The 23,946-nt window shown below is 39.8% G+C and overlaps 2 protein-coding genes across 3 annotated transcripts in view; one reads left to right on the top strand and one right to left on the bottom strand.

The window, feature by feature from the left end:
- The window catches only part of POC5 (POC5 centriolar protein), a 25,832-nt gene extending 23,883 nt beyond the window's left edge, over positions 1 to 1,949 (top strand). The window contains exon 13 of one of the 2 annotated variants that reach the window (XM_018070478.2): positions 1,643 to 1,949. The gene's annotated coding sequence lies outside the window, so the exon portion shown is untranslated. Of the gene's footprint in view, positions 1 to 1,639 lie in introns of both variants that reach the window. The other variant, XM_018070479.2, reaches the window with a different exon arrangement.
- On the bottom strand, positions 1,368 to 23,946 carry ANKDD1B (ankyrin repeat and death domain containing 1B). Its single transcript, XM_018070481.1, has 15 exons — positions 23,845 to 23,946; positions 21,689 to 21,787; positions 16,448 to 16,546; positions 16,251 to 16,355; positions 14,405 to 14,503; positions 13,934 to 14,032; positions 11,960 to 12,058; positions 11,544 to 11,558; positions 10,990 to 11,088; positions 9,365 to 9,463; positions 7,703 to 7,801; positions 5,309 to 5,404; positions 2,584 to 2,782; positions 1,789 to 1,920; positions 1,368 to 1,462 (listed from the first exon to the last, which is right to left on the bottom strand). Exons 1-15 carry the CDS (start codon positions 23,890 to 23,892, stop codon positions 1,404 to 1,406), a joined length of 1,446 nt encoding a protein of 481 aa, XP_017925970.1. The 5' UTR covers positions 23,893 to 23,946; the 3' UTR covers positions 1,368 to 1,403.

The following is a 23,946-nucleotide window of genomic DNA, read 5'->3' as shown; positions in this document are numbered from 1 at the left end:
AGTGCTTTTGTAGTAAACATCTGGAGGGGAAAAAAACTTGAACTGTTGTTCTACCTCCAAACTACTTGGGAACTTATTTTATTAAGATAAACCCTTTCTATTTAAGGAATCTTTTGCACACTTTTAAATAAAGGATACAATGTGATTTTTGTCTGAATCTCTTTGTTTAGTTCCAATGATACTAACATCTGTGTTCAAGAGAAAATTAAATTTATTTTTGTTATAAATGCTTTTAGTTGCTTATGTGAGTAAGTGTAGTTGACATGCACCTTAATTATATCCTACATCTTAGTGTACTTGAATGAAGAACAACAGGGTGGTATCCTTCACACCCCAGGGTGCAGCTTGGGCCAGGTGAGGTACTGAGTCCATCAAATTCTTAAACATTCTCATTTTTCAAGCTAATGTTGTAGAACTTCATGCATTCCATAATTTGAGGATTTACCAGCCTGTTCTTCATATTCCTGTGATGCTTTGCAGACATGTCAAAATAGGTTGCACACAAGAGGGCAGTTTGGTGTAAAACTTCACACAAAGATACAGATTATCTTTTTAGTACAAACAGTAGGATTCAGTCCAAAATAATGCAGATTATATACAAACAGAAAAGGTGATTCAATTCTTCCATTACATATTGCTATGTTGTTATAAAGAAGATAGACATTTTGCATAATTTTTCAGATATGCAATATATTAAATGAGAAAACCCTTTAATATGTTCAGCAAGGCACTACCAATATTAATTCAAGATATGAACAAGAAATAGGTAGATAATTTCTAGATGTGTTAAGTATTAAATATCAAATGTTCTTTTTGGAGTATGCATACAGCATGACAGAAAATTCTGTAGCCAGACACACTTGAGTTTAGACATGACATTTTTGTGTATTTTCACTATATAGTTCAAATGCTGAAGAAGAATGACTTGTCATAATCCTAGGAAGACTTTATGAAAAGCTGAATCTCAGATGAGGCCAGGTGCCAGCCTATTTCTGGAAGTGTTGATTTATTTATACTAATAATTTTTACTTATTAAATTTGACCTTTTTCAGGTAGAAAACATCTTATTTATATTTCATGTCAAACATAAAATTAATTTGCAGTTCCAGTATGGAATTAGTGTATCAATGTTAAGTGAGGTGTAGAAATTGTAAGGGGTGGCTCTTGCTTAGCAGTATAGTCATAAATCACCAGTCAGCCATTCACTCTTAAATTTTTTAAATTGTTGTATAGCAAGCATTTGACAAAGAAGTAACCTACATTTCAGAAGTGCAAGTTCTTCTAGCTTGCAAAACGTTGTACAACTTCAAAATAGGTTTTTGTTTCCAGAAAAGATATTATTTGAAAGTCACTTTCCAGCTGGCATGTAATTCCACCATATATGCCATGTTTTATTGATGAACTCATGAAACTGCACATTTTCTGGAGTCCATGCCAGTGCTAATTGAAGTTCTGATCTTCTCTGTAAAGTAAGAGAAAACACTTGCTTGGCATGCTCTGGTTTTTACATGGTCAAACTAATCTAACTGAAGGGTTGCCAGTTACAATTTAACCATGTGTGCAAGACAAAGGAGGGAAGTTTGCACATTTTTGTCTTCCTTTAGAAATCTCAAGTCTCACTTAAATGCTTTTTCTCAAGCAGCCTCACCCCGCAGCAAGGGCAGAGTCCCAGAGAGGAAGAGTGTCCTCCAGCCCTGCCACAGTCACACCATCCCAGCACCAGCGGGGACCTCGGCACCACACTGCAATCTCCTGGAAGACAGTGTAATGGGCTCTGTATCAACTTACCAGCTAAAGGCTGAAATCCTGCTGTCATGAGATCTTCATATAGATGTTTGACAGGATTCTGATGAGCCAGCAGCGTCCCATGTAACCAGATGAGCAACATTCTGTTTCCATGTTCCTTGTAACTTTTTTTCCCTATGCAATACACAAAGTACTTGTTCAATATGCTGGAAACAGTGTATTTTGTGCTTTTGCACTTTTAGAGTTGCAAGAGGATTTAAAACCTGCTCAATTATTTCCCTCTCACCTAGAAGAAAAATGAAGATTGATGCTTATAAAAGTTTTTTTAAAAAAATCCAGTTTTATCCTAACACTACTGTTAAGAGAGAAAAAAATCCTAATACATCTTAAAATTAATTTTTCCTTTCATTTTTGCCCAAGATGTGGAAATATATCCTAGAGTAGCAGTGAACAAGTATAATATGTGCTGTAGAAGTATTGTTTTACCAGCACTTAATATGCCTGAAACCAGAAGCTACTGTTTCATGGCAGCTATGCAGACAGAGCATGAACAAGGTCTTTCTGTGTCATGAGGTTTCCCAGGTCCTCATTTGCAGCATGACCTGCAAGACCCTTCCATGCTGCTCGCTGCTTCTGGTTTTGATCTCCCAAGAGGAAGGTTTTTTCAGGCCAAAAGGGAGAGCAGAAGTGGCCTGTAGTTCTACAGCACTGCTTCCTGGGAACTAGGGACAAGGCTTGTATCCCTTCACTATGTGATACTCACATAGTTATAAAGCAACACTGCACTGTGGGTTTTTTTAGCCTACATATTAGGTCTGGCCACTCAGATGTTACTACCTGTCCACTGTTCTTCAATGGCTTTAATTTGTTCATCTGTGAACTTCCAGAATATGGCCAGTTTTTTCCATTCACGGGGTTTTAAGTGGTTGTACGCTAGATTCCAAAGGGAGGAACGGATTTGCTTGGTCTGTATACTGTGATCTTGTTTGAAGGAAAAGCTGAAGTCTGAGCCATCATCGCTATGAGCTAGATGTGTCTGAAAAAGAAAGCAGGTGATAAATCTTGTAAGAAAACCTTTGCTTACTGAGTAGTGGACGGTGTCCTGGACAACCAGGTGTAGCTACTGACAGGTGATTTGCTCAATGCCTGTAAAGGAACCATGTATGGCTCATAGAAACAGAACTGACAAAGTCCTCCCTTTGCCGCTATGCCTTAGTAAATTAATTGCAAAATAAGCCACTTTCTTTCTCTGGTATTTGATACACAAAAGCAAAGTAACAGCAAATACTGTGCCAGCACTGCTGTGCTCCTTGACTCTGTCTACTTTATATGTCACATTTTGAACATGGTTGGGTTTCAGGCACAGTTCTTACTCTTTCCTCTTGCTTCTAGAAGTGCTGATCTTCCTCTGAGAAGAGGCACCCACCCTCAGTGAGGCACTTGCTCAAGCTGTTCCTGCCTCTGACCTGTCAGCTTCATGTGGCTGAAGTGGAGACTTGCAGATCCTTTGCTGGCAGCATGAGCTATTGGTTTCAACATGCAGAACCCCGTTCTGCAAAATGTCTTAACAGCAATACACACACACACTTTGAACCTGAATCTGGTTTCATTGCCAGATAGAAACCAAAACCAAATGGATTTTCCCCTCCAGATTAAGTGATGTTGCTACTGTATGTGTAGCTCACCTGAAACAGGAGTGATGGGGTTGCTTCTTGTTTGGGCACCTTTGCAAAAACCATGTCAATCAGTGGTTTCAGCGCTGAGTGGTGCCCAGGGAACAGTCTCATTCCTAAGTAGGTAAGCTCAAACTACTTCTATATTTCATTTTGTTTATGTACTGGTCCTGTCTCAAATCAATCTCCAAAGGGAAAAAATGTCTTCAGGATTTGATAGTGTTGATAGAGGATTACAAAGCAGGTACTAAGCAAAAAAGGAAATGAAAGCATGCCACATTAAAAAGTGCTAAGCATAAAGTACTTCGTTCCAAATTAAATTCAGAAAAACACAACAGGATTGTTTCCTATACCTTATGAGAGTCTTAAAGAAAAAAACAGTCTCAGTTCAGTAACTAAGCATTATCATGCATGTTTGATTCCATTCATCTGATGCAACTCTAAAAAAATGTTTGCAACAGCACAGCTTTGCTTTGCTGCTAATTCTGTTTTGAGGCAATGGCAAGGTGGGATAGTAAAAGCAGCTCTCAAATCCAGTCAAATCCAGCCTGGACAATGATAGGGAAGAGTTGGGTAGAAACAGTAAATAGGAAAAAAGGTCAAACAGAGAGATGACACTCACGCATTAGTATCATGTGCCTTTCCTCACATCTACATGACATTTCCTTTTGTAACTAATGCTTTGTCATAGATGATAAGTCAGCTCAATGTAATAAAAAGACAGTTCTTAAAATAATGGTTCCAAATGGTGTAGTTTCCTGTGTGGTAACACCACCTGAACAACATCATATTCCACAGCTGTAAGATCTAAGCTGCTCCCAAAGGCTGTGCTCTCAGCTTCAGGCAATAGGATACGAACACTTATGTTTGTATTTCCAAACATCTCTGGTGCTCTTGTAGAAAACCATCTGCTTAACTATCTTTTTTTTCTCTTCAGGCAATTCAGTACACAGTGCCAAGAGGTTAGGAGCATTATGGGCTTACTGCTTTCAGACTTGTCATGTCTTCTGTGGCAACAGCTGACTTCACTTCTAATTCCCCTTTAAGCCAAAAGAAACAATAACATAGCTGACAACTCCAGCTGAACTGGTGCAAATCAAATAGGCACAATACAGAGCGTTGGGGGAGGCACTTTTCATGATAATTAATCTAGATCCATAGTTTATGAGCCCTGTAACATTAAGTGTCATTAATTTGGCCACACAGGGCAGGAGTGGGGTGGTAAAAGCGGCTAATTCTGTGCCTGCACTGGGATGGGATCAGTATGCTTATACACTTGGCTAACTTAGTGAAACAAACACTGCCTGGCAGGAAGCAGGAGTGAGAATGAAGTCACAAATTGGTATGGCAATTTGGCCCTTTAGGGAGGCCCAGCACTATGCAGCCTACATTTAAGTAACAACTAGGGAAAGAAAGTAAGAAATTCAGACAATCTAAGCTGTGTCCTTCACTTGTTGCTGTATTCTTTTCCATTTCATTGATTTAATTTTATAATTAACACAAAAGGAACAGAACAGGGAGCTTCTGCCAAAGCAGCTGAGCCCTTGGTAACAAAGGAGTGACAGACATCTGCACTCCACCATTTTTCAACCACAGATTCTACTGTACCAAAGGATCCAGGGATCAGCGTGGATCCAGATTATCCCAGCTCTCATGCTGATGGCACAGATTGAATTTAGTTTAGAATCTCCCTCCGCCCCTTTGTCTCTCTGTGTAGAGCACAGTGCAGGAAAATGTTAAGATCTGCCTACATTTTTAACAGCTAGTCAGGAATTAAGCCTGCATCTTGCAGCCTGCCAAAAGGAACTACCTCAAGCAAAAGACACTTCAAAATCAGAATTGGCTTTTCCTTTATCGCTGTATTCAGTGTAATGAAAGATGCCTCTTACCTGTTTCATGGTGTAATACCTTTCTGCTTTAATGATCATATCTACAATGAGGGCATGATTGCTCCTTGATGCCACAGCTAGTGCAGTTTTTCCATGCTGGAAGTAGAGACAGTGAATCAGAACATTATCTCAGGTAAGTGTATCATAGAAGAAATGCAAAAACAGTTCACAGAGACCCATCTTTTTTTTGTTGGGTGTTTTTTTTTTTTTTTTTTTTTTCCCTGGAAAAGGTATTTACTACAATTTTATGGCTTTTGAGTAACTACAATCCAAGTTCTATGCTCTGCATGAGCTCTATCCCCTCAGCCCAGCGGTGGTCAATTTCTTTCCCACACTGGACTTCCCTCTAAAGAATTTCTAGTGAGGTATGGCTGCTTTCAGAAACCTCTTGCACTCAGACTGCTGCATACTTTACACCAGCTCGCACTCTCCAGTCACTGCTTCCAAGTTCACACAAGCCCAGGCATCTCAAATTGAAAATTACCACAATACAATCCATTCCCATGTAATGGTTAAACTGGCATTTCAGATGATGGGCTGGCAAAGTTGGAAATTGACTTTAAGGGCAAACTTGTGCCTTGTTTTATTTGGTAAAAGAGGTTAGCTCACAGAATGAAAAGAGAATTACTTTTCTCATGACGACTGAAATAAGCACAACTATAGGATGATGCTTCATGGGTAGTATGGGCAGCCACAGTAACTAAAAGCCATTGCTTTAAATCCAGCTGCAGAGGTCTGCTCGGTCTACCTGAACCCATCTCTGCTGTCAGCACTTCAGTGTAAAGGCATCTCAATGGCTCTAAAGGGTTAATTCTGCAATGGTCTGTTCTCAGATTTGCACTGAGTGTAACTGCCTTGGATTTAAATATTCAGGGTGTTCTCCACATATCAAGTGCTAGGCATTCTAGAAAATTAGACCTAGCAGAAGCCAACCTCTTAATTAGAAGATGCAGTAATGAGGTATTTCAACTATCTAGCTGCTACAAAGTTCCCTAGTATACTCTTTTTGAGGTGTAGCTCCTAGTTCTGCTCACGATCATTCTCGTTTTTAGAAAAGCATCACACTGGAAGCCAATGAATTTACATTTCATTAAACCTTTAAGGCATAGGCTTGCTTTGTATGTGAAGAGTCCAGAGACCATAAGAGCTCCATGAGTTTCACCTCTAGAGGGGTGCTCTACATTTCGCAGGGAGGCAGAGGGGGTGGGTGTTTCTGGCCTCCTGTGCTGGTGCAGGCATGCTGGCATCCTGCATGCACATGTAGCATGGTAGTCTTGCACACAGGGAGCTCTCTGTGCACTGTCACTCACAACCAAAGACAGTTTTATCTGCAGATGGGAAGAAGGAAGAGCTCCTGAGATAGCATTTCCTTTGCTCTAACAGCTTGCAACTCATGCAGATGTATGACACGCTCTGGAGACTGAGGACTCCTGCTGCCAGGGTATGGAGGCCAGGACAGGCCAAGACAACAGGACAGGACAACACTGTGCAACAGAAGCAGGCCCCCCTGTTTCTTGTCTACTGTTAGTCAGTTTTGGCATCTCAGTACCAATTCAGTTCAACGGGGACTGTACTTGCAAATGTTCCCAGTGGAGGCATGACCTCAGAGGTCATCCAGCAAACAGGCAAGGAAAAAACTACTCCAAGAAATAAAACCAGTGCAGAAAGGTGACACAACTTGTACTGGTTCAGAGCCAAATTCTCATAACAAGTCATGAACTCTATCAAGATTGCTGTAATACCAGGGCACTATCTATCCCAAGACTTGTAGGTGCTTAAGGTCATAACAAGCAATAATTGACTGTGTCTGCTCTTAGAATACAAAGAGGTTGAGAAAATTTTCCAGTGGCTAAGGTGCTGTCTAAAGTGAACAAGATTTCATTCTGGGTTAGCCCATATGAGAACTTTAGCTCTCTGGCAAGTGTAGGCATGATTCTGAATGAAAAAGCTTAATTACAGTGCAGCATCTTACCTCAGCCTTCCAAAACACATCAATGCCCATGCTCAGAGCCCCAAGCCTCATGTCAGGCTAGGGAAAAATGAGACAATCCTAGTTTGCAAAGCTTCACTTCTCATGAGGACAGTTTTGTAAAGGAAAATTACTTTTTATAAGTTCCTAAAGAGCTAGATTTTTCTCATAATAAACATCAAATCCATCAATTCAGTCATACAGAAAATCTGTAATAGCGGTAACTGTAAAAAGGGGAAATTCAATCTAGCAAATTTGTAAAAACTGGGTTTGGTATTCTGTCCTTTAAAAAGCACTTGCCTATCAACTTTGCTTTGGTACTTCTTCCAGCCATTGCTCTTCTTGCCTCAGTCTTTCCAGGCTGAAGGGTATAAACCAGAAAATAAAATCATATAATCCTTGCATGTGTGAGGAATGCAATTTACCTTATCCATGGCCTTGAGATCACATCCTGCCTTAAGCAGCACTTCCACCAACTCCACATTACCAAGATCAGCTGCCAAATGCAGAGGGGTTTCCTGCCTCTGGAATTATAGACACCAAATAAATGTAATGCATCAAACTCCCTCCCAGAAGCAGAATGCTCTCAGGCTGAATCTAAAATTGATTCACAACAAGAGGCAGCCTTAGTGAGAAAACACAGAATGAAATAATTTAACTTCTGAGTGATCTACCTGCCAGTTTTATTTCAGGTAAACAAGACAGCACATGGGATCTCTGTAGGAAAACCAGACAGAAGTTCCAGCTGGCTCAGGAAAAGTTGCTGCAATGCCCCTCTAATGTATCATAAACTAACAAGTTCTCTCTCTTCGCTCTTAAAGCAAGGTGTTTTGGGCAGAGTGCTTCATGCGACTGCCAACCTGCATCAATATTATCCTCTCAAGTAACCTCTTCCCTGCTGAAATGCGTTCCAAGACAACTAGACATCCATAATTTTCAACATTATGATGCAACATCCACAACAGGGCTTTTTAGCGAGCCCTGCCACAAAATGATGGTGAGTAGCAGAAGTCTACCTGTTTCCTAATGAGTTCAGCGAACTTTAACTATGCCACCTGACAATCAACTGCCTCTGGGTGAATTCCTGTGCAGCATTTCCAATTAGTTGTTTAACCTTATGAACAATAATCAAAATCACACTCATAACACACTCTAGTATGAACAGTGTGATTACACAAGGATATTCAAGGAACCAAGTAGCTGTTACAAGAAGGTGGGGCAGACCTATCATGGAGGATAAGAAGGGGTAGTGCCATTTGTTCCTCTTTCAACAAAGCACCTCTCCAAGGAGGAAAGGGAAATGGTGTAATTGTTGATTTTCTTCATGAGAGTACCCAGACAGTGGCATTCTAGGGCCCAAAAATACCAGATTAGGCACAAGGGCAGTGCTTTTATCATCACCCTCACAGGCAAAGAAATACAAAGTGACACACACAGCAAAAGCAGAAAATGGTCATTAACAATTGTAGGAGGATTTGTACAGAAAAAACATGCTAACTGATTGCATCACAGAGACCTATGACATCATCATTCAGGGTGTTGCTGTGTAGTGTGGAGCAGCACTTCACTCAGCTCTGCTCGGCTGTGTCCCCTCTCAGCTCCCTCAGCACCCCCCTGTATTGACCTGGGGGCATGGAATGTGAAACAGAGAAATCCTTGGTACTGTTCAAACACTGCTCAGCAACAGTTTTAACTCTGGTGTCTTACTAGCATGGCTCGGTCACAGATCTAAAACACTGCACCCCGTGGGTTGCTTTAAAAAAAGATTCACTTCTTTCCAGTCAAATGCCACGCTGCACTGGGTTTGCCTCTGAGGTCAATACCATTGAGACAAATATTTCTGTCGTTTATTGCACATGAACCGTAACACTTGAACAATAAATTAATCCATTATCCTTATCTTCCACAAACAATATTAGCATAGCATGTACCAGTGACTAATACAAGCAAAAAGATAAGGAGGGAACCACCTCTTCCTTCCTACTTTTTTGCACTCCGAGCTCATAAGGCAAAAAAAAAAATTCAAGCAAGATCCACATAATCTCTTCTTTACCAATGAAATTGTGTTAATTCCCAGTTTTTCTTACATTGTTTAAGGAGTTTATATCATGATTGGCATCCAAAAGGCTTTTTACTACTGGTAGATTGTTACCGATGACTGCTAAATGGAGAGGGGAATTCTTCTGCTGTGGAGGGAAAATAATAAACTGTTATGGTTGGGTACATTATTAGAAGTTTATTCAAACAAGAAAGAGGTTTTAATTGAAAACTACCCATTGCAAAGGCAATATGCTCTAGCAGAGCTTCAAGATTGCAGAAAACACATCTCAATGTGCAGTTATACCAGAGATGGTAGCCTGCTCCTACAGCATCAGGTAGACAAATACAGCTGAGAAAATAGAAATATGGAGTTGCATCAGTGTGTCACCATTTAGGAATGTGGCAAGGCTCTCCTCTTAAGTCTTCCTACCTGGGCTGTGCTGCTATCCTTGGCAGAGAGATTAGGGTAATGTTAGGGCTCCCTCAGAACATTGGGTTTGCCCTTAGTTGAATAGCCTGAAGACAGATTTATTCTGTATTTGGTAAACGGATGTCAAAACCTACTTTCCAGGAACAAACACATTGGTGCTGGAAATATTCTTTGTACTAAACTGACTTGCTGTCATATTTAGAGCAAGTTACAGCTGGTAAGAAATTAAGGGTTTTTATTTGAGTGATTATTTATTAAAGTAACTGGGCACAGGTCCAACACCAGTCACAATCCAATCATCTGGTTGGCAAGTTCACTTTGGATGTTGAACCTGTGACTCATCAATTTCTTGTGAAATACAGTTAAAGAATAATTCCATACCACTACTATTCATGGGTGCCAGACACCAGTTCGGTGTCTTTATAAAACACAGCCACTTCTTCAGGGCTACAGAAAAATAAAGGAAGCTCTTATGCAACACCCTGCTGGAAATGTTTTCAGAATGTAAATTATGATTGCATGAGTTGCTTCTCCTACAGAAAGCCAGTGAGAACAAGTAGCAAAACAACTGCCCAAACTTTAAATCATTTCCAGCACATCATAAATTTTTCTTCCTTGATAACTTCCTGCAATAGGCCAGTGATCACTGCCTGTCATGAAGCCGAGATGCCATTTTCATCCTGTGCTGTAGAAATGGAAAATAATTTCCTATTCATAGCAAATCTCAGGCGTAACAAAAACTCTAATATTTAAACTGAGAGAAGATTTGCATAATATAAATACCCCTTCTTTTTAAATCCCAAAGAATGGTGGCATGCAGACTTTGAGGCCATTGAGTGTGCATTTACCTTCAAACGGTGACAACACCAAAGTGTTTATGCATCTTCTAGTTATCTTTATTCAAAATCCATTACGAGTGTTAACTCTTTGCCCACAGCACACAGGGAGGCCTGCTTTGCTAGTTCAAGCAGGGTACTTTGCTCATCTTCTCCTTGGCTTAGCCTGGCCATGTCTACACTGCACTGGACTAGTCTGCTCAGGCACTCCCTGGGTTGTGCAACAGGACCTTGTCTCTATTGGTCTATACATGTTGCTAATCAATATCCCAACTAAGTGATAACGTGTATAGTATAAAATTCAAGGAGCTACTCAATGTCCTTTGGCTGTCTGAATTCCAAGGAAGGCCACAAAAGACAGGACAGGCTGAGCAGCAGCAGAACAGTTATTCTGATATACACTCACCTCGGGTTTAGGAACCAGGTCAATATTCTTATCAATAAGAAAAGTAACCAAGGATAGATGTCCATTCTGAATTGCAACCTGCAAAGCACTGCTATCATTCTGAAAGAAATTTTGATAGACAGCAAAAACTTACATTTTTATTGCTGAAAAAAACCCCAGTACTAAAGAGAGCTACAAATATAGGATAATCTTCCATTTAAGTTTGTGTTATTATCCTCTCTGTGAAAAAAAAAAACCCTTTGATAAAATGATACTAAAAGAAGTGGATCAGCAGTCAGGATGATGTGCAATTGCTTTTGTCAATAGTGAAGGAATTTCCCATTTTTACTATATCACAACAAATATGCTAAAGAACACCAGTATCCAACAGCCCTTTTCAATTGTCATCTATACTGAGCCATGGACAACAACAATGTCAATACACATCCTAGTCTGTTAGTTAGCCTGTTAGACCTTTACCAAGCAAGTACACTCACATTAACAAACTTTAAAAATAAATCCATAGAACATTTTTACATAATAATTCTGTGTAAACAAACAAGCGCTCAGTCTACCGGAATCATAATCCTCTTGCAGCAGGCAAGCGAAGGTCATTCAGCAGATGTGAGTTGGACCAAAGTCCAGGAACCAGATGTGGATAACAAGAACAAGAACATCAGATCAGTCACTGCCAAAACATAGGATTTTCAGTTACCCTAGTCTGCTACATTTTCTGGTCATATGATGTACTATTGGGCATACAGTGAATAAACTCCACCACAGTACTCTTTCAAATAAATATAATGCTATTTTTCTTCCACATCAGTTTTATTCTGTTAGTACTCTCTACATTCCCCATTCTATTTTATTATTTTTCCCTATTTCATAAAAATAAGCAGAGCAAATACACTTTTAGTACACAGAGAAAAGGGAATATAATGTCCTTCCCCACTGCCTGGGATGTCCCACTACCTGTGTGCTGTGTACATACCTGAGTTAAAACATTGATGTCACTCCCTGCATCCAGTAAGAGTTCAGCACATTTTTCATGACCTCCTTTAACAGACAAGTAAAATGGAGTTTCTCCGTTCTAGACCAAAAGAGAGAAAAAGTCTGTTCCCATTTAAGCCACATGACTAATAAGACTGTGACACAAAACACCTCTGGTAGGCTCAATCAGGCTCTTCCAGCTCAGTACAAAAGGTGAGATGGTCCCAAGAGAACACAACCTGAATGCTCCTAAATTAGCACTTGAATGATGTGGCAACTCACCAACAGTTCAGTGACAGATGGCATTTATGTGGACAGAGGTACAGTAATGTTTAATGATACAGAAAATTATTTAATAATTATTCATATATTAATATTCATAAATATTAATTGTGTTCCTTTCAAAGAAGACTGCTGAAAACAGGCACAGAAACAAAGATGGTGGGTAGCAGTTGTTGCCGGTCAGCAACAGCATGATAGAACATACAGTAAGTACTGAATTCTGTCAGTATAATGCCATGGATTTCTGACAAATTGCAAACACCTAGTGCTACTTATAAGGAGGATTTTTAATAGAAATAATCTTATTTCATATTTATTTCAAATCTTCTCACACCAAAAGAGTCTCCATGTCTCCACAACAAATCTCTAAAATAGCTAACATCAGCTGCACAATGATCTACTCCCTGCTTCTAAACTCCTAAAATACACAAAGGTTTAATAAAAATTACTCTAGTGTTTTAACATTCACAAAAGCTTTAATAAATCCTGTCTGTACTTTGCTTAAAATCACCGCACCATTATTCTGGTAAACTGAATATATTTTAGTCCTTTGCTCATGCTATGGAAAGAGAGATCGGTTTCTACACCACCCAGAATATGTCCAGCTGGAGGGGAAGGTCACTCCATTAGCCATGGCAAGGCAGGGGCACAAGCAGAACAAGCTTTGTGTGTAGAAGCAACATTCTTAGACAAGGCTTGGAAACAAAAGGGCTCCACATTTCAAAGAGGCTTGTGTGCCTCTTCAGCTTGCATAGCTGAAAATAGCAGACAAGTTGGGTAAGAGAGAACCTCTCCACCCACAAATCTGTTGCTGATAAAGGAAGAAGAAGGCCTCAGGTAGAAGTGGGTGTCCCTTACTCATTTCACCCACTGGGCCAGCAGAACAGACCATCAGCCACACAGTATGTTCCCACAGTGGGCATGACAGCCCACAACAAGGGAAATTACCTTGCTCAGTTTCTTCTAGCTGCCCCATAGAAGAAACAGGAGACACAAAGACACTTTGGAAAGCAGGAAAGCTGAGATGAGCAGCTAGTGTGCATTTCCTTTCTCTACTCCTTGTTTAAGCCTCAAAATTAAGCTCATGACTGCATCAGCTCAAGCATACAACCTTCACAGCTAATATGCAACTGATGAATATGTCAGCTGAGCTCACCAACACTAACCCAGGAAAGCAAAAGCAGGTAGGCAGTGTTTGAGCCAGTTTCACGCAGGCAACTGAGTTCAGACAGCAAGGTGCAAATCTGAGACCTCCTTGCTGAGGTATCTATGATGGTAAATGCTTGGTATGCAAGTTGAACTGGTCCAGTGAATAGCTTGAAAAGCACCAGAGATGCTATATGTGAGATGCTAAAAGGAATGGGATCACATGGTTAAAAATGCTGGACAACAGAAAGCAAAGTGGAGGTTAAGGCCCTTCTGTGTTTTCTTCTACGAGTAGTTATGCAAGGGCATGCCAAATGGAGGGGAGGTCATTGTGTGAGGAATAGAGGACAGAGAAAGAGACATTGAATGAGTTAACAGAGGTTAATTTATTGGACAAGGAACAAGGAAACAGGATGCAAAGGTACTAGAAAAGCAGCAGAACTAAGAAAGTCCACTCAGTGCCACATCTGTTCTTTTGAAATTTTATTTTTTGGACAATTTTTCATGTCTCTAATTTTATCTCTTTCAGTAGTTTCAGTGTCCTTACCTGATTGAGGTCATTTATTTCCTCCCACTGTTCAAGCAGAATTTCTACAACTTCACTGTGACCATTTTTGGCTGCTAAATGCAATGCTGTGTTTCCCTCCTTGAAATTAAAAAGTCAAATAGTATTAAAATTTTAAAACACAGAATAAAGTAAATATATTAACTAAAACCAACACAAAGCCTTTGATCTTTTACATACAATTCTCTCTTACGTACAAGGAGAAGGAGGCAGATCCACAAGACACATTCCAAGATTGAGACTAACTGGAAAAGGGCCTTTTCACATGTAGGCAGACATGATCTTGTTGATCTAGCTGGTTTTCTGAAAACTTCAGCATGTACCAGCAAAAAGACTGGGTTCTGCAAATATGGGTACTACACCAAGCCCTCAAGACCAATGATTTAAAGATTAATGGCCAAAACCTGGGTAAGCACATTTGTAGTTGTATTTCTGTGGAAAAGAAATCTTTACCTTATCTTTTTCAGATGTGAACAGTTTCAGAGCAATCAAATTGTTTATCATGTCTACATGGCCTTTCTCAGAAGCCAGAAGAAATGGCTTTTTACCTTTCTAGAAAACAATTATGGAAAGAAACATAGTGTTAGAGAAAGTAGAAATACTTGCTTCTGGTTACTAGATTCATGGCATGCATATGTGTACATGTATCCTACATAAAAATGTATGTATCATAAGACTAAGGAGATTAATAGAATAGTAGATATACACAAGAAGATTAATAACTAAAAATATATAGTTAGTGTAAGTAAACAGATTATACATCTTGTATATCCTGAAGAAAATATATGAAAACTGTTTAGAAATGGTGAAAATGTAGAAATTATGCTCAAAATATTTAAATCTTAATTCTTCTCAGTATGAAAATATTTATCGAAAGAACATTAAAAATCTGAGAATGCTCAGAAACAGGCAGTAAAGAAAATTGCAAGATTTATTTCCATGGTGTAACATGTATGATTTGAATTCTGTAAGCACAGACCAGAACTAACATATCTCAGAAGTTTCATCCTGGAGGCCTGAATTTAGAGCTGCACGTTTGGGGGGTTTTTTGGGTGGTGTCTAAATTTCAAACTGTTTACAATTCAACTGCAGAAAGTTATCTTCACATAAAACCATACCACTGTTCAGACAGTGAGGCACTTAACCAACTAGTTAAAACAGCCTCATCTCATATCTAAGAAAAAGAAATGCAGGCAACTAATAGAGAATTATGAAACAACCTCAACAAAGAGAAGATGCTTCTTCACCTTTCTTTTCCCAAGGCCTAAGACAAAAATGTTTGTTTTGTTAAATTAACTCTGTTTTGTCAGCCTTGTCATGTGTAAAAAGAATTCAGAATTTTGGGTCAATAAAGTTCAAGGCTGAAAAAAAAATAAAAGAAGGGAGATCTTTGATCATTCTTTTGATGACAGATCTCACAGGAATAAGTTTTCCTCATGTAAAAATAAAATATCCTACTTAGCTATGTAAGCTTTCAAAACAAGATCCCAAGACTGTGGAAAGGGAAAATAAAAACACAGTAAACCTGATGAGGATGAGGTTCTGGCACTGTTGAAGAGTTGGTGCATCTTTTTAGAATGGCTGCACAGAGTTTTATGTTCTATCTTGAAAAAATACGCCCATGTTGGCCATAACTGGCAGGTTTTGGTAAGGGCAGGGGGCTGTGTGGGAGGACATCAGAGACTGCCCTTCCATAGCCATTTACAGCTGGCTCCACAATGGAATGAACTGACCCACCACGTGCCAACACTCAAGCCATCAGAGGAACACATGATATCTCTGTGAAAATGTATTTAAGAAAGGCTGGTCACTGCTACAGGGAGGAGGCACAAGGGGAGATACAGGAGGAGACATGAGAGGATGCAAGAGAGGAGACACAAGAGAAGGTACACCTGCAGGGAGACTGTAGCCCAGGGAAGAAGCTTGCTGAAGCAGAGGAAAAGAGTAAGAAACAAAGAGCAGAAAAAAAGGAATCCACTGTGGACTGGCCCCAACCTCCTCTGCCTCCCATTGCCTCACCAATGCAACTGAACATCACATGCAGCAAAAGCAAGGAGAGCAGGGGAGGAGAAGTTTCTGCAGTTCAACTGAGATAATCAAAGAGGGAGAAAAGGTGTTTTCTCCAAGTGCTTGTCTGGCTGTTTGTTTTACTCGTTTCTCAATATTAAAGTCACTAATTAAAAGTTTATGTAACTAGCAATAAATTTAAATTAATTGAATTTCCCCAAGTCAGGATTGTTTTGTCCTAAACAAAAGCCTCATGATATCAAAGAAATAAACAGAAAGAAACACACTGTACCGCATCAGGCTTGTTCAAGTCATTCAGATGAAGTTCTTGGAGAAAATAATCAACTATTTTAACGCTGTTGTTCTGAGCTGCAAAGTGCAGTACATTCATTCCTTCCTGAAAAACCATAAGTGACTCTGTAAGAATAAGTTTGATTTTTTTTTCCAAACAAACATGTTTAGAGTTGATAAAAATTTGTCATAACAAACCTCATTCTTAGCCTTTTGATCAGCACCTGCTTTAACTAATTTTCGCATTATATCCAGATTTCCAGTCCAAGCTGCAAGATGAATCACTGTCAGGCCATGCTTCAAATAAAATTACAAAGACAGAAATTACAGCTAGGAATTGAATTTTTTAATTGCCTTAAAACATTGCTACTGTAGCAAGCTGTGCAAAGAAGCCTCATGCCAGGAGACTGAAGATAAAGGCTGAGGGGAGGGGGCCTAGCCCACAAACTCTTAGCTTTGTGGAGGCCAGTGGGGAATCTCTGAGTGTGTGATGCGTTTCTCCTATGAGCCAGACCATGTCAAAGGGGTCCTTCTGTGCACACACCCATCACTACCCCAAGAAGGCCTCATTCTGAGCAGGGGTGCCTCTGAAGCAGCCCCCTGCCCCAGCCTAAATGACTGGGAAAAAAACAGCACCTCCAGCCTCTGACCCAAAACTTACTTCTGTCTTGCAGGGTGGATTGCAACAACTACCACCAAAACACCTCACACCAAATTTCTTTAAATCTTACTGATTAATTCAGTGTATCAGGTTCTGCTCTGCAGGCTCTTAGAAAAGCAATATTAACACCTAGCAGTATGAGTGGAATTAAGGAAAATGTAATGCAACAAGACTTATCTAAATGTCCAGTGTGTCCTCTTCTTGACAGAAGGTCTGGCATCTCCAGAGAAGGACTGATCCCATTTTAAGGAAGGGTGGGAGGAGGGGAGGGGGTACTAAATACTACCTGCAAATTATTCTCTCTCTCTCCAGAAACTATGTAGATATTTAGCCCTGGGTGCAGTGGATGACAAATCAGATGACTATATGTAGTGGCTCTATATCCATGAGTCGCCATAATTTTCCATTTAGACTTTTTAAGGTTCTTTTCTCTCAAATTCTCTAAAAAATATTTCTATTATAGGGGGAAAAAGAGAAAAAAGAAAAAAAAAAAGAAAAAAACCCCCTGTTTTTAACTTAGAAACAAAAAGGCTATCTCTACTCTGTGCTGATGCAGCCTCATCTTGAGTCCTGTGTGCAGTTTTGGATGCCACAATACAAGAAGGATATAAAGCTGTAAGAGAGTGTCCAAAGAATGGTCACAAAGATGGTGAAGGGCCTTAAGGAGAAGCCATACAAGGAGTGGCTGAGGTCACTTGTTTTGTTCAGCTGGGAGAAGAGGAAACTGAGGGGAGACATAGCAGCCTCCAGCTTCCTCGTGAGGGGAAGTGGGACGGCAGGTACTGATCTCTTCCCTGTGGTGACCAGTGACCGGATGAGGTGATAGTGACTTCAGGGTACTACTCATAAACTATTCATTGAGTAAGAAAACAGTACAGGATGGAAGAGACTTCTGGAGGTCCCACTGCTATAGCCTCTTGCTCAAAGCCTGTCCAACCAGATTAGGTCACTCAGGACCTTCTCCTGGCAAGCTTTGAATAGCCTGAAGATTAAGACTAAAAAACTCTCTGCAAAATCTGTTTCAGTGTTTGACCACCCTGACGGTGAATTTTTTTTCTTCTTCTATCTAATTAGGACCTCCCATGTTGCAATTTGAGAGCATTGCTTCTTGTCCTGTCACTGTGCACCTGTGAGAAGAGTCTGTCTGTCTTCTCTGTATTCTCCCCATATGTAGCTGCAGACAGCCATAAGGTGTCCCCTTTACCATTCTTCTCCCAAGGCTGAGCAGGCTCACCTCTCTCAGCACCTCCTCATACACAGTTCTAATCATGCTGCAGTTCTAATAATCCTAGAGGCTCTGCACAGGACTACAGTCTATCAGTGTCTTTCCTGTATTTGCAGAAATTGCAGTGGAAAACAGTGGAGGGCAATCTGGAACATGCATCTGGTGTGCAGGTTATGAGACAAATCTAGGCTTGGGCAAAATTTGTGACTGTTTCAAAAGTCTGCCCTGAAAAACCTTCCTAAGTATGAATAAGGAGAAAAAGTAACTAGAATTGATAGCCTTACACAATGAGACTAGTGGATGAGGGGAGAGACATGAATGTTTATCTCAACTTTCATAAGAGTTTTGACACTGTCCTTCATAACATCCTTCTAGACAAACAGAAGTACAGGTGTAGGCAAACAGGTATACCAAGTTGTACTGAAAGCCAGCTGAACCACCAGGCCCAAAATATTCTTTGATTAGTAACACAAAGTCCAGATGGAGGCCAGTCACAAGCAATGCACACATTGATCCTGGGTCCAGCACTGTTTAACATCTTCATTAATGACCTGAATGATGGGGCAGAGAGCACCTGCAGCAAATTTATAGGTGGTATTAAACTGGGAGGAATGGCTGATAGACCAGATTGGTGTGCTACAATACAGGGGAACCTTGACAGGCTGGAGAAAAGGCCTGGTAAGAAGATAATGAAATCGTACAGGGGGAAATCCAAAGTCCTGTACCTGAGGGGAAGCAAACTCAGGCAGCAGTACTGACTGGGGCCAACTGACTAGAAAGCAGCTTGGCAGAAGAGGACATGAGGCTCCTGGTGGACATTAAGTTAAAGATGAATCAGCTGTGTCCTTGCAGCACGCAAGGCAAATTATATCCTTGGCTGCATTAGGAAGGGCACTGCCACCTGGCCAAGGGCAGTGATCCTTCCCCTCTACTCACTGGTGAACCACACCTCTAGTATCATGTCCAGTTCTGGGCTTTCCAGCGTAGGAGAGACATGCCCCAGGGACATCTGACATACGAGATGTTCAGCAACATGGGACTGTTTAGTCAAAGAAGACTTGGGTGGATCTTATCATTGTGCATAAATACCTGATGGAAGGGAGTGAAAAAGAACCATCCAGATTCAGTGGTGTCCAGTGACAGGGACAGAGGCAATGGGGCAGAAACTGACGTACAGGAAGATTCACTTCAACATAAGAAAAATCTTTTTTGCTCTAAGGATGATCAAACACTGGAATCAATTGCCCGGAGATGTTATGGGGTGTCCATCCTTGGAGATAATCAAAACCTGATTGGACACAGCTCTGAGTAATCTGCTCTAATCAGGAGGCTGGACTAGGTCATCTCCAGAGGTTGCAACCTCAGCCACTTTATATGATTCTCTCTGTGTGCTATTTGGCAGAGGGGAGTCTGGGAGGAGAAAAGGAAGTACAAGGGTAGGAAAAAGGTGAGCAAAGGAAAAGACCAAAAAAAAGGCAAATAAGGCATAAAATCATATGGAAACTAAAAAACGTGGAGAATTGTGTGATTGTGGACTCCTGTGCTAAGGGTGATAAGATGACCTGCAGACCCAAGCTCCTTCCAATATAGCGAGGGACTGCCTTGGACTCTTCATTGGGTCCACCTCTGAAGTAGTTGGGATGGTAGGATGGATAAGAACAGATAAACTTCTACCTTGATATTAAGTGCAGAAGGACAAGAATTGTAGCTTTGTATTATAAGATCTCTTTTCAGTAATTCTGTATCAATGCTAAAAATGGTAACAAACAATAAAATTGTAACTCAATCACTGCAGCTTGGGATTGATATAGTTGTGAATTAATACTACTAATACTATTAATACTAATTAATAATACAATTAATAGTGGTGTGTTTATTGCCAGTTTCTTAGAAATGTGTTTCTTAATCAATAAACATCTTAACTACCTCCATGAGTTACATCAAGTCTCCAATCTAGAGACGGGAGCAACACTTATCTGCTGCTTGGAATGCTGCTCTGTGTTTTTAACTTATTTTTTGTACTGAGCAGTGTTGAGAGGGCTTAAGACTTTATGCTTATTAATACAAAAAGTATGTCAGAAATCAAGTCACAATATCTTCATGCTATTTCTTATCAGTTGCAAGATCAAACTGATTGCCAGAGAGTACATGAATCACTGTCAAATACAAAATGTAATGTCATAATATTTAAGTCCTGTAAGCTAACTATGATGGAGCGTCTCCAATGGTCTTTCAAAATGATGAATGTCTAATAGAAATGTCTAATAGAAACTCCAACATGCGTGGAGGGTTCCACTGTGGCTTCAATGCAACTTATCAGGATAATGAAAGGACCAATAAAATGTTTTGAGGCACCTCATTGCCTAAATAAATCTGAAAGACTCCTAGTGAAAAATAATTTGCCATAAAGGATAATTTACAATAGATACAGAATAAAATTTACACTATACCCACTGGTACTCTGTGGAAGATCCAGGGATCTATTTCTTAACTGTTAGAGAGCACTAATACTTGAAGAAAACTTCTTGCAGTACTTTTCCATTAGCATTTATATTATAGACAATTAATTTTAAACTTCCATTCAGGCAATGTCTTTCAGCTTGCCAGACAAATGGGAAACGTTGCTTACAACAGTGCAAGATCGGCTTAGGAGTTGATAGGGTCCAGAAGGAGGATATATTTCTTCAGAGCAGCACATGAGGTATTCACTGACAGAGCAGCTCAGGAGCACATTTCAGAGCAACTCAACCAGCATTAACAAGGAAATGGTTACCTACACTGCAAGAACATGCCAAAGCCATGAGCCACTGATAACTGCAACTGACAGATCTCTCATTTTCATTCCAACACAATGTGAAAATAAGGCAGACTTTTCCCTCCACTCTCCACAACCTGGCATTTATCTTATTTATAACTTAAACACTGTTGCATATGGTGGATAAGAAGTAAACAGCAGAAAAAGGTAAAGGTAAATTCATCAATTTTCATAACTCAGTTCAATGGAAAACTCTTGGTTTGAATAGCATATTTATTAATAACACACCATACATTTGGTTTTAATATCTGACTCAAATCTTGCACTGTGGATCACCATCTGGCCCAAGCAAATCAGCCATACATGGATAAACATTTAACATCTTGGAGGCTGCAGAGCAGCTGACAGTTTTGCATTAAGCTACTCACATAAAAATGGAGGTAAAGAATACAAGGAGTACTTTCTGAGCCGCTAGCGATCCCCATAGCTCATTTTTACTTTCAGTGATCGCTTTCATATGAAGTGGCCCATGATTAATTTACAATTACCACAGACAGTGTATTTCAGCCACCCTTGCCATGTGCCGACTCAAGTATTTAACTTAGCCAGTATTCCAGGCAACATGTTTTTCTCTAACAACGTTTTTTCACACAAATGCGTGAAGTTCTAAGGCACACTGGAGTTTTTACAGCAAGCATTTAACTTTGCACAACTGGGAGCAGAAGATAAATATCTACTTTCACTTTTCCCCTAAGGTGTTCCTATACCGTGTGAATCAAAACAAGCAAAACAGCTTACCTGATCTGATATGTCAAGCCTAGCCTTGTGATGAAGAAGAAAATCCACCACTGATACATGACCTCCCGCAACAGCAAAATGGAACGCAGTGCGCTTCAGCTGAAATAAGCAAAGCTTTGTTTGTCAGGTCTGTAATACAGTTCTTTTCCCTGTGCAGGTGATCAGGATTTTGGAATTCTCTGATTATTACCAAATGTACCTGTTACTATATACTATTTCATATTTCTCCTTCAACAGTCACAGTAGGTCTTTACCTACGTTTTTCTTCCCTTGTGGATAGAATTTAAGTATCGATCTTGAGAGAATTCTTTTAAAAACAGAATGGTTTAGTTAGTCTACACAGCATTGTTCCTTCACTGAAATGTCAAAGTGGGATGAAGTATCAAACACCGCCTAGAGAAGATGAATGCAGTACAAGAAGCATCCTTGTTTACTATTTTATTATATGGATTGATTTGAAAAGCTGAGAGCTAGATTTACACAATTAGATTTGCTTCTCATATCCTCCTTTTCACTAAATCTCTGCAAAGCATGACAAGATTTCTCCCTCATTCAGTGTTAGTCACCTTCCCAGACTGAGTCATTATCTACGTAAGTGAAAGCTACCATCTTGCCAGCAGTGAGTAATTTTACACAGGTAAATAGGTTCAGTGCTTATCAGGAAGACTTGATTAATTGCTCTGTAAAGTAATGAATGGTCTGAATTTAAAAGGGATTGTTAAATTGAATTAAACTTTAGTGGAGGGAGTTTGCTTTCAGTTAAAGTCAACATAACTGGCTTTAATATAATTCACTAATAGTTTCCATACAAGGAAGTATAAAGAGATCTAACCAATTAACTTTAAAAGTAGGTTTTGATTTGTTCTCATTCTTCTCTGCAGATCATCTGACTTATTCATGTGTAAGTTTAAATTTAAAGTGATATGCATTAAAAACATAAAAAGGTGGGATTTACAATGTGTATTTATGCCAGAAAAAAACTCTTGCACAGAAATAGTACTATAAAAACTCACCTTTTGACAGCCTTGCTTATTTGGCTTGGGAGTACAGGGGCAGGAATGATCAACATGAACAAAAAGAATGGCTTTGCCAGTATAAGCTACACCCCTATTAGGAGAATCAATCAAAGCACAACCCCCACATAGCTATGCTAATAACTCTCTCATAATACACGTGTGATTTAAGGACGACAGAATAAAGTTTCAAACTACTTGACTGGAAATGTATTTAGTTAAATTTCCTAAATTCTGGCAAGCAATAAGGAAGCAAGAACTATTTTACATGACTTTTTAGAGTACTATGCAATTGATGGGAACACTCTCACTGTTCAAAAGAAGTTTATACATAAGAAAATTTTGTCTCCCTCTCTTTTTCACAAACAAACCAGAGAATTCACATGTACTATTGAACATTCTCCAGTGGGGGAAAATGAACACAGTCATGGGAAAGAAAGTTTTTTTAGAACCTGTGGTTAACTTTGGATGTCCATGGATAGATGATTTATATGTAGCCACTGAGGGCATGCTATTATCCACAACTCCCAGTTTAATGTCATGACCACTCTGTTGCTGTTGAACTACTTCTCATGTTGAATACAGCACTATATTTTGTTACTGTGAAGTATACATCCTCAGATTTTAGGCCCAGAGTTCAAGGCAGCATAAGAAAAGCATTTTCATCTCTCTGGGCAAAATATGAACTCTGATCTCAGCCTGGAGCTAGAGGATGTGATAGAATGCTCCCATGGTTCCATACAAACCGAAGGGTAATACTTCACCCTTGAAATTTTTGATGTTAGTAGCAAAAATTAATTCTTAATGAGGTAAAGTCCTCCCACTCTAAAAGATGGGGAACTTGAGAAATTGGTCACCCAAGAACACTGAGGAAATATTATAGTAGGGACACAATCGAGAAGTCCTTATTTCCCAATGTGATACCCTGACTAGTGGCTAAATGCAAAAACCTGTGAGTTATGCTGCACAAATCCTACTGTTCATGATGGATGTGTGAAATGTTTCTTAATTAGGTCCTAGAGGGGACTCCCACAGTTCCACCACCTTGCAGTTGATGGGACACACCAGCATGCTGGCATTCCACCAAGCAACCCCAAGGAGTCACGTTTCATAGCAGTGATCTGTCAGGCACTTCATACTCACAGTATCTACAGCATTTAAATTAACATTCTTTTTAAACAGCTTTTCCATGGTTTCCAAATTGTTAATTTTAGCAGCATATTGAAATTCTCTCTCATCTGGCAA

This window comes from Manacus vitellinus, unplaced genomic scaffold, assembly GCF_001715985.3.
Source record: "Manacus vitellinus isolate BGI_N305 unplaced genomic scaffold, ASM171598v3 scaffold_18_pilon, whole genome shotgun sequence".
Lineage (NCBI taxonomy): Eukaryota > Metazoa > Chordata > Aves > Passeriformes > Pipridae > Manacus > Manacus vitellinus.
Note: the sequence above shows the minus strand (reverse complement) of the source record. Positions and strands in the feature narration are given on the sequence as shown.

What these genes read in the sequence shown, in the direction of transcription:
- ANKDD1B (XM_018070481.1), bottom strand. Translation starts at nt 23,892, where the DNA reads ATGGAAAAGCTGTTTAAAAAGAATGTTAATTTAAATGCTGTAGATACT. An exon ending in ATATAAACTCCTTAAACAAT is followed by an intron (nt 7,802 to 9,364) that starts GTAAGAAAAACT and finishes CTATAATTCCAG; the next exon opens with AGGCAGGAAACCCCTCTGCA. An exon ending in CATTGAAGAACAGTGGACAG is followed by an intron (nt 1,921 to 2,583) that starts GTAGTAACATCT and finishes TGTATTGCATAG; the next exon opens with GGAAAAAAAGTTACAAGGAA.